At 36.2% G+C, this 11,275-nt stretch overlaps 1 protein-coding gene across 3 annotated transcripts in view; it reads right to left on the bottom strand.

Annotated features, from left to right (window-relative positions):
* The window catches only part of Spen (spen family transcriptional repressor), an 81,162-nt gene that overhangs the window by 12,434 nt on the left and 57,453 nt on the right, over positions 1-11,275 (bottom strand). For all 3 annotated transcript variants that reach the window (XM_071617386.1, XM_027951957.2, XM_071617387.1), the window contains 5 exons: positions 9,306-9,457; positions 5,171-5,296; positions 4,712-4,825; positions 3,505-3,618; positions 2,445-2,545 (listed from right to left, as the gene is read on the bottom strand). In XM_071617386.1, coding sequence (XP_071473487.1) covers positions 2,445-2,545; positions 3,505-3,618; positions 4,712-4,825; positions 5,171-5,296; positions 9,306-9,457 — 607 coding nt within the window. The remainder of the gene's footprint in view (positions 1-2,444; positions 2,546-3,504; positions 3,619-4,711; positions 4,826-5,170; positions 5,297-9,305; positions 9,458-11,275) is intronic.

The raw sequence follows: 11,275 nt of genomic DNA, 5'->3' as shown, positions 1-11,275 counted from the left end.
TTCAGCACCCTCCAAAAATGGGACAACAGAGATGGCCCTCCCTTCCCCCCGACAGAACACTTGAAGGATCAAATGAAATACTGTTTTGTAAATGGCAAAGCCCTATAAAAATAAAGTTATATTTTATTTATATTCCTGAGCTGAATCACGAGAGTAAAGCATCTTTTCCTTTCAGGCATCAACTAGTCACTGGGGTGACTCCCTCCACTCTGAGGGAAAACAAGGATCCTTGAGCTACCCTGCAGGAATCATTCCACAGACACTGTCACCTGAAGCCACCCAGGTCAAACTCAAGTCACAGTCAAGTCTTAGGCCCGCCTACTTCCTCTATTAGGAGATAACAGCCATTGGTCAGGGATAAATAACCATGAGAAAGCACCAAAAAAACAAAGCCACAGTCAGAACACCCACACTACATTACCCAACCCTCTTAAGACACGGCTCTTTTTAAAATGTATTTCAGGTTACACACACAGGATTTCAGTGGATTTTTAGAATCTTAGGTACAATTAGACCACCAAGATACCTTCTGCTCATGGGAAGAATTCCTGTAAAAATTCCTTTAGGCAGTTAAGTATTAACAATGGCTTTAAACTGCTATTAGGGAGCTGGAATGGAGAACTTTTTTTTCTCTCTCAACCGACACACACATTGTCTTTCATATGTATGTACAATCTATTGCATGCACACACGCACGTGTACCCACACACGACTGTGACAGAACAGCTTAACATTACTGGTTGTCCTGCTAGAGGACTTTTCTGGGTGGGGGAAAAGGGGTACTAGAGATTGAACCCAGGGAAGCTCTACCACTGAGATACATTCCTAGCCCTTCTTATTTTTTATTTTGAGACAGGGTCTCCCAGGCTGGCCTGGAACTTGTGGCTCTCCAGTAACAGTCTCCCAAGTAACTGGGCTTACTGTGTGTGCTGCCACGCCCAACAAAAACTGTTGATTTTTAATATTTTTTTAGTTAGTTTCTGGTTTATTTAGAGGTTGATCTACTAGGGAGAAATTTTAGAAAACTGGTGGTGAGGGACATTTTCATTTTAAAAACTAAGTACTCAAAGACTATTACACAACATTCTATGAGGAACTGACTCAAGAGACATACACTTTCTGTGATTTCAACAAAAATGAACTGGCAAGAGGCAGCAGAAGGGTGATGCATCAACAAGTTTCTGGCAACATGATCAAGATTTGGCTGATCTTTGTCACAGAGCTCCCTTCTTTATCTCAGGTGTCTCATGGAGTTTTCCACAGAGTCTTTTGTTTAGCATATGTAACAGGGGTGGAAACCTACTGTGACATTCCAGGAGAATTAATCACAGAGGCACGTCTGGACAAAAGGCTTTAACATATGCACAAGAGCTTCCAATTTCAAATGTAATCAGCTATTAAAGAATCTGGTGGCATTATGTTAGGATGTTTTAAAACACTGTCTAACTAGCAGAATAAATATCAAACATTACATTACCATGACTGAAAAAGTTAACATGGAGAAATCAGGTTTACATGACATTGTCAATGTCACCAATTTTCATGTGCTTTGGCTTACATTTTGTTTTGTGAAGCTTGCTATCCTCCTGCCTTAGCGCCCCCCCAAGGAGCCAAGTAGCTAGAATGATGGGTGTGCACCACCACATCTGACTTATGCCTTGGCTCCCTGATTCACATTCATAAAGTATTTAAGAAGTGGGAAGGAATACTTGCTCAGTGGTAGTGTTTGCCTAGCATGCCAAATTCCCTGAGTTTCATCCCCAGTAAAACAACAACAACCAAAAAAAAAAGTAATCTAAGAGATTGAACAAAAACAAAGCTGTTGATATTCTTCTTTGAGAAGTATGTATGTTTTTATTTATAAATTTTTATGGTGAAAAACCTGGATGATGTTGTTACTAAATCTGTAAAGCATTTAACAGTTTATAATGCACCCTAATATATGTTATTATATGTAATTAAAAACTACTGGGCAGGATGATTTGTATTTATAATTCATGGTACATAGTTATAATCAAGCAGAACAGTAAATCTTTCAAATTACAGGAGCATTCAGTGAGAAATTTAGATAAGGTACTCTAAACCCATAAGCCATGTGAAAACTGGATTCATTTAAAAAAAAAAACTTTTTCAAGGCCAGCCTGGGCAAGTTAGAGAGACCCTAACTGGAAAATAAATAAATAACTATATATATAAATAAATAAATATATATATATATATTTTTTTTTAAAGGGCCAGGGAAGTAGCTTACTGGTAGAACACTTGCCTAACATATGCAAGGCTGTAGGTTCAAATCACTGACCAGTACACATACACAAAACGAAACCGTGTTTCCATATTATAAAAAGAAATTTGGGGGAGATGGAAATTATGAAAATAAAATTTAATCCCAATGTTCATTTGTATTAAGATTCAAGTTATGCTAACATGTTTAAAATACATACCTCCTTTCTGTTAACATCTCATAGAAGTCTCTGATATCCTGACCAGATTTTTCCATGCAGTGATAAAATGCCAGCTGACTTTCTCGATTTGCAAAATCCACCTTTTTTTAAAAAAAAAAAAAAAAGAAACTTGACACTAGTTTCAGATTTTAATTATAGAAACTATTATTGAATGTGAAAATTCGTCACAACATATCCCTTCTGGACAAATTTCAGGAAACATCAATCTTTAACAAGAGAAATGGTGCTCTTAATTAAAATAATATATTTTGGTAACATGATCTCTCTCAAATTCTAAACAAATCTTGATAAATGTAATTTAAAGATCCAGAACCCAATAATAGAAGAAATGGAAAACGTAAAACAAAACTGAATCAAAACCCTACCAGGGTTCTAGGTTGGCAATAATCAGATCAATCATATTCCAGCAATCTCGGTTTTACATAAATTTGCTGAAACAATAGTTACAACATAAAAACAATGGAAAAGAACATTTAAATTTTATTCACAGGTGAGCTCAAAGTCACTAAAGCATATGAAGACTATTGGCTAATATTGTTACTATTTTATTCCAATGTAGTCATCAGATATTAAATACACAATTCATCCAAACAACCAAGAACATCAAGGTTTTAAACAAATAATACCAGATAAAAATATCATGCTTACAGTGGCTACCTGCTCTTTAGGAAAAGAAGATGGGATCCTTCAGGAAGCCGACTGACACTCTGTACCCCTGGGTGAGTACTGTATACATGTGCAACTATGGATGGGCCTCTACTGAGAGTGCACACAGGGGCATCATGCACCCACAGCAATAAGAAGCATTCTTTGAATCAGATGGGTTTTAGGGAAGGATCTGTGACTAATGGTTTAAGAGAGCTGTGCCCACAAGTAGCTGAGCACACAAATCCTAATATTCCCCCTAAAAAGTGAGGACATACACATAAACCATGTCCTGTAAACCACCCCCTTGCTGACAACCTACAGGTGCCAGTTACTAACACGGGAAGATCTGAATACAATTTTGTTTTGCTTTTGCTATCGTCATTCTGCACACCTTAATTTTATTCCCACCGAGTTTCCTCCCCTTGGTCTCTTTTACAGCTGCTTGTGCATATTCAATCTCGTTGTAAAGAACTAGGGCCATGCCTTTCAAACGGTCAAACACCACCTGCGAAAAACAAAACAAAATCCAAATAAGAGCCTCATCCACTGGACTTCATGTCAGTCCCAACAAGATCCTAAGTCACAAGGCTTAGAATCTTATATGTATTTTATTGTAGACCAAAAAAAAATTTAGGCTTCTCCTAATGTACAGGGACTTTGTAAATACTGGGGCTTGAGGTATTTATTTTGTTTTTCTGTATTTTATTTTGCTTTCTATGTTGACTACTATGCTATATTTTAGTAAAACATTCTTCTATTCATGTCTCAAAACAAAACAAGCCCCCCAGTATCTTTTTTTTTCTTTTTTTTGGTACCTGGGATTGAACCCAGAGGCACTCAACTACTGAGCCACATCCGCAGCACTTTTTATCTTTTATTTAGAGACAGGGTCTTGCTAGGTTGCTCAGAGCCTCACTAAGTCGCTGGGGCTGGCTTCAAACCTGTGATCCCGGCCTCACTGGGACTACAGGAATGTGCCACTGTACCCAACCAAAAGCTACATTTAGAATAAATAAATATTTTTTTTTAAAAAAGGGTGAAAAATGAAAGAAAGTAAGTAAGTCAGGCAACAAACCCACCACAGTGCAAGGAGTTAAAGCTCTACCTTCACATTAAGGAACTGAGTGCAGAGACCCTTTTCCTGCTGTCATAGGCATGTCACCTAATAAACATTGGCTAGATAAATATTATGTTTTGGGGACTTTTCTTTAAAGTTATCATCATTAAAAAAAGAAAATCAAGTCTAATAACATTTTTAATGTAATGTGAATGATTATATAATTAGATTATCTAGTTTTAATCTGGGATAAATTTATAAAACTCTAAGAAATATTTTATTTAGCTGTATAATAGTTTCAAATTTTTCAAAAGTCTCAGCTGGTTCAAAATTGTATTTTTTCTAAATATTCATATGATGAGTTAATAAAAAAAAAATGCCCTTATAAGCCAAATTTTAGCACAGAAGGTTATTAAAGAAATGTACAAGTTATTAAAGAAATGGAAAAAGCAGCACCAGAAATTGGGAATGGAAGGAGAGAATACTAAGAAAAAGGAAATCAGATATGATTCTGAGCCACACTCAAATAACCCTCACCTACCTTCACCACAGGCCCATATCGGCAGAAATGTCTTGTTAAATATTGATCCGACACATTTGAAGAAAGCCCATCCAACCACACGCAGTTTGTAGGCATGCTCTTTCCAAAACCCAGCTGAGTATAAAAGGTTAAATTTCTATTAGTAAAGTTTACAATAACTATTCTATAAAATTTTCAGAAAACTAGTCCCAGAACACAAAGCATAAGCTCCACCACTGAGCTACTCTTCCAATCCCTCAAATCAATCTTATGTGGAAACCATCCAGTTAAACGAAAACAGAAATTTACCAAAAAAAGGAATTCTGCCTGGCTAACCATGTATTAGTTCAGAAGGCACCACCTTTACATTTACCTAACTGTTTTCCTGCAATCTTCAATAATCAGAAATATGGAGAAAACTCCTAATCCAAAAAACAAAGCAAATCATAATTGCACAATATATCATGCAAATTCATTTACCTTGAGGCGATTATTTCCAAGGTACTCCCCATCCATCTTCTTAATAGCTTTACAAACACTGGCAATGTCACAGTATTGCAAGAAGGCATATTGAGGAACTCCATTTACTTTCTTGATATCAATATCCTGAAAAAGTCAATATCACTCAGCAATACACCAATAAGAAAATAAATCAGAATAAGCCAAGTCTAAGACCCTGTCTCAGAATAAATAAAAAGGGCTGACGATGTGGTCAATGGTAGAATGCTTATCTAGCATGTGTGAGTTCCCAAATTCAATCCTCATAATATGCAGTCCTGAATAAGAACACTCATATATACCAACATAACCAATTGAACCAAGGATGGAGATTGATAAATATGGTAAAATCTACATATTCAGAATGAAAGGATACATAACTACGTGAACTACTTTGTGAAGAAATACCTCTATTATTTTGTGAAGATGTACCAGAACACTGTCCCTGGGGGTTAAAGACACTCTACAAAGGAATACAAAGGAATACCCTTTTCTCCTTGGAATTTGCAAAACCTGTAGTGATCTCTGACATTCCCAACTTGCCTCAGAGGAGGTGGTGAAAAAAAAAAACAGGCTTAGACTGAAAATGGTCCAGAGAAACCAGTTGGATGGCAAAACTTGTACTTTAACAATAATGATGTGCGCATGAACTGCAGAATAAGCACCGATATTACAAAGCCTCCTTAAAGGAGGCTTAATCAAATCTGAAGAACAGCAATAACCAAAAAGCCAAAATTCCAAACTTAAAACAGCAAAACAAGTAGTACATTTGAAGAGTTGCCAAATGGATTTTAAAGAAAGCAGTACATCTATACTCAAAATTCTTTGAAGTAATGATAAACAGGAATTAATTTCCACCATTATGTAGAATATAAAAACTGAGAGCTGGACATGATGTCACAGCCTATAATCCCCATGATGGGAGGCTGAGGTAGAAGCATATCGAGTTCAAGACCCGGCAATTCAGGAAGACCCTATGTTAAAATTAAAAATTAAAAAGATATATGTATGACTGCACAAATGATGAGACTCCACATCATGTACACCAGATAAATGAAAAGTTGTGCTCCATTTGTGTACAATGAAATGAAATGCATTCTGCTATCATGCAAAACTAATTAAAACAGGTTAAAATTTTTTTAAAAAAAGAAATAAAAGGATGGAGATATAGCTCAGTAGTAGAGCACCCTTGGGTTCAATCCCCAGTACTGAAGAAAGGAGAAAAAAAACAGAAACAAACAACAAAAACACCACAGGATTACTCCACTAAAGAGAAATGATCTCCAAATACCAGTAGGTTGACTCACTAAACAGGTTATTCTGTTATAAATAACCAGCAGTCATTTTCCCAAAAGTTTGTGTCATTTTAAATATTAATACTAGCCAGGCCAGGGATGGTGTTGCATGCCTGTAATCCCAGTGGCTTAGGAGGCAGGAGGGTTGCAAATTCAAGGTCAGCGTCAACAACTTAGCAAGGCCCTAGGCAACTCAGCAAGACACTATCTCAAAATAAAATATAAAAATGCTGAGGATGTAGCTCAGAGGTCAAGTGCCTGAGTTTATATTCCTAGTTTAAAAAAAAAAAAAGCAAACAAAAAAAAACACTAGCCAGACATTGTATAATCTCAGCTACACGGGAGGCCGAGGCAGAAGAGTCAAAAATTCAAGGCCAGCCTGAGCAACTTAGCAAGACTCTGGCTTAAAAAAAAAAAACAAAATGCTGGGGCTGTAGCTTTGAGGGGTAGGAAAGATGGTCACAGGCTATCAAGTCAAGCCTGCAGTGCCAGCACTTGGGAAGCTGAGGCAGGAGGATCCCTTGAGCCCAGGAATTTGAGACCAGCCTGGATAACATATAAGACCTTGCCTCATTCATAAGTAAATAAATAGTGACACTCATCAGCATTTGCTTCATCATGACATCATGGTTTTCAAAGAGAATACTGACATATCTACCTTACTGAGAACCACAGATATTACAACACACAATAATTCTTCCATTTTTGGCAATTCTAGTGATAAGTGTATCCATGTACTCAATGACACCTTTTTACACTGTTCCAAACTTTTAAGTAGCAGCTACATTAAAATAAAACATATCTGAACATTTTATCAATTCACAGGTTTATAAATGTAAAACAAGAAATTATATATTTCTCTAATAAAACAAAACAAAACTTGAAAAAAAAATAAAAATAATAGGGACAAGAAAGGATGAATGTTTTGCTGGTGTAGACACTTTTTTGTTTTCTCCTTTTCCACAAACCACTTCTACCTTTTGTCACCAATTACTGTAAGATGAGACTTAGGTCAACCACAAACATTTTATTTTATTTTATTTATGAGAGAGAGAGAGAGAGAGAGAGAGAGAGGTGGGAATTTTAATATTTATTTTTTAGTTTTCGGCGGACACAACATCCTTGTTTTTATGTGGTGCTGAGGATCGAACCCTGGCCACACGCATGCCAGGCGAGCGCGCTACCGCTTGAGCCACATCCCTAGCCCACAAACATTTTATTCACAAGACTAGATTGTGTCATTAAAAAACAAGCAAACAACAACAACACACCCCCCCCCCCAAAAAAAAAAAACAAGGATTATTTGCTTGAGCAACAGTGTATAACTAAGACTAGACTGATGAAGACACATGCATGGGCAGATGGACAGATGGACAGATGGACACACACCCTCAAAGATTAACAACTGTTGCTACAAAAAACAATTTTACTCTCCCAAGTCCAACAGAGCAATTTTTTCACATTAATAATAATGAGTTTTTTTTTTTTTTTTTTTAAAGACAGAAATAACTTCTCTATTTTTTTAAACACAGAATAAAACTGTAATATCAGCCTGGTCATGGTAGTGCTCGCCTATAATCTCTGTGATTTGGGAAGCTGAGACAGAAGGATTTCAAATTCAAAGCCAGTCTCAGCAACTTAGGGAGACCCATCTCAAAACAAAACATAAAAAGGGGGGCTGGGATTGTCCCCGTGAGAACTCCAAAGTAGGGCGCCAGAGGAGAACAGCAGGGGTCTATATACAATTGAATCAATCCAGCATCATCTTAATGGCTCGCCTCTTAACCATTACTTCTGGCAAAATGCCAGGGGCCATTCCAACTGGCTGTGGCTCTCAACAGGATTGTAGTTCAGAGGAAAAGTGCTTGCCTCACATGCATGAGGCACTGGGTTCGATCCTTAGCACCGTATATAAATAAAATAAAGGTACTGTGGGCCAGGGTTGTCAGTGGTAGAGCACTTGCCTAGCATGTGTGAGGCACTGGGTTTGATCCCTGGCACCACATTAAAAAAAAAAAAAAAAAAAGATATTGTGTCCATCTACAATTAAAAACATTAATAAATAAAAAAATCCAAGAGTATAAAGCTGTGACTAAACTATATTCACTATAAGTGATTCAAGTTTTGATTCAAGGAAACAGAAAGATTCTTCTATCCCTAAATCTAAAAATGACTTTAGTTAATATAAAAAGTAAGTCTAATTAAAACTTCAAAATAGAATTGAGGGCCAAGGTTGTGGCTTAGTGGTAGAGCACGCTTGCCTAGCATGTGCAATCCTCAGCATCACAACTAAAAAAAGGAAAAGAAAGAACGAACTGAACTTTCAGCACGTGACATCCAGTACCCCTGGTATGCCCTGTAATCACACAATAACCAAAGAGTAATCTACTGTTCATTTTACAAATGTTTTCTCTTCCAGACAAGGTGCTGGGGTTATGGCTCAGCAGAAGAGCTCTTGCCTAGCATAGGTGAGGCCCTGGGTTTGATCCTCAGCACCACATAAAAGTAAAAAAATAATTAAAGATATTGTGTCAAACTACAACTAAAAAATATTTAGGAAAAAATAGACAAATACCCATTATAGGCTTTTACATACACATATAGAACAATACACAATGGGCTTATCTGGACCATTGTTTTTGTTTGCTTTTGAGACCATCTCACCATGCTGCTTGCCCAAGCTGGTGTGGAATTCTTAGATTCAAGTGATCTTATCTCATCCTCCCAAGTAGGTGGGACTGCAGGCATATGCCACCAAGCCCAATTACTTTCTATGTTTTGTGATGAAGATCTAAAGTTGTTTTATTATCAAAGCAACATACCACAATTTCTCCAAAGCGCTGGAAAATATTTCGAAGGTCATGATAAGTAGTGGTTTTTTCAAGGTTGCCAATAAAGAGAGTTCTTGTTGCTTTGGGGTGAAATTCATCTATCCTTTCATCCAAGGGGCGAAATTCATTTTCACTTTCTGTTTCTGTAAATGGGATGGGGCAGAGTAAAACAGAAAAGGGAATTCTAATGTACATTTATGCATCATGAAAAAAATCTACATTTTAAAACTTAATCTCTAAAATAATGGGCTTGGATAGTCACACAAACGAAATACTATAAACACTTTGAGAATAGCTACCCCTTATTCACTGTGGAGCATAACACAAATACAAAGGCTAAACAAACTTGCTCCAAAACATTCAGAACAAAGTTAACACTTTAACATAGCAAATGGACTTGAAATTGAATAAAATTTCAATCTGCTAAATGGGCTTATAATAAAAGTAATCACTAACAGACTTAAAACTCCAACAAAATTTTTAATTATTTGAGCATTATGTAGCAGGCTCTCAATGTGGAGTATGAATCTACAGTCTGAAATACATATTAAAAATTCAGTTTAAAATAGCCCAGCTCCATTATTTCATTTACTTTTTAATATTTTAAGGATATGTGACATTTAATATTTGTCATACTAATCAGCACAATAACCCGTACAAATGTAGAACTTTTAGATATAAGAATAACTATATGAAAACTAAGCTCCCCAATGACAAAGAAGCTAATGTTCCTTAAGGTTTCTATTTTTTATGATCAAAAGCCCTGGCTTAGTTTCTAATTCAATCATAGCCTTTCTCTGAAGCTCCACTTATTAACTTGGTCTAGGACAGGCACATTTAAGGTTTTGTTGATAATTATAGCACAGTACTACATGTTCTCTATTTTTTTTTTAATGTAAAACAAAGCCACGTGCCCCACCCACCCCCCAAAAAAACAATATTTAATCAACTTTACCGGAACAGAGTGCTTAGTGCCAGATACCAAACATTACTGATGATGTCAACAATAACATCAATATTAAAAACAAACAAAACCTTTGGGGGGTGGTGCTTCAGAACTGTCAGGTGAATTCAGCCAGAACACATCTAACTCAGGTTGGATGGTCCTAATGATAGCTTAATCTTATCCGTTTCATCAAATAATATGTAATTTAACAGAGTCAGGGGGGACCCAGAAACTGCCTGGGACTCATAATAACTGTCTCCGTATTTCCAGTATATCCCACAGGGGTCTATCTATATCTCATTTTCAGCTCAATTCAGTCTCTTGAAACTATCTGATAGAGGACAGACATTTGAAATTAATTAAGAGAAGAAAACTGAATTGAAGTCAGCTATATCTTGAGGTTTATATTCCAAAAGGCAGAATAAGAAAGGCAAAGCATGATTTGCATCCATTAAATTCGTTACACACTCTATTTTCACCAAACAGCTTGGTAATTTGTTAAGACTGAAACTTCAGCAAAGAAAGCTTTTTCTAAATTAATCTACTTAACCTTTAGAACCAGTCGAAGTCTTAAGCTCTATACATTTTCAGGAAAAAAAAGATTTTATCTTGCAATTTCATGGTTAGGAGACGCTAAGGCTATGTGTAGGACTAACAAAGTATGACATCAGAAGCCACTAAGGATCTAACTGAAAAGCTAGGTTTCCTGGATTTGGCTCTTTACAAAAGTCCTTGTCCCAAATAATCAATTCAATATATTTGAATACAATACATTTATGACTCACATTATAAAAGCATAATTCCAACCAGGTCTCCAATCTCAAGATTCAACTGCTTTCAAATATTAAATATTGTATATATTTAGTAAATATATTTATTTAAATATGTAAACATTTATATGTTTGATTTTAAATATTGTGTTATTACACCAGTATTTAATGTGCCATCTGGTAAAAGTTCCTCTGACTTTTCTATGTTTGATCCAACCAAAATTCTTAAAATTTTTACTGGCAGC

Source organism: Marmota flaviventris, chromosome 10 (assembly GCF_047511675.1).
Source record: "Marmota flaviventris isolate mMarFla1 chromosome 10, mMarFla1.hap1, whole genome shotgun sequence".
Lineage (NCBI taxonomy): Eukaryota > Metazoa > Chordata > Mammalia > Rodentia > Sciuridae > Marmota > Marmota flaviventris.
Note: the sequence above shows the minus strand (reverse complement) of the source record. Positions and strands in the feature narration are given on the sequence as shown.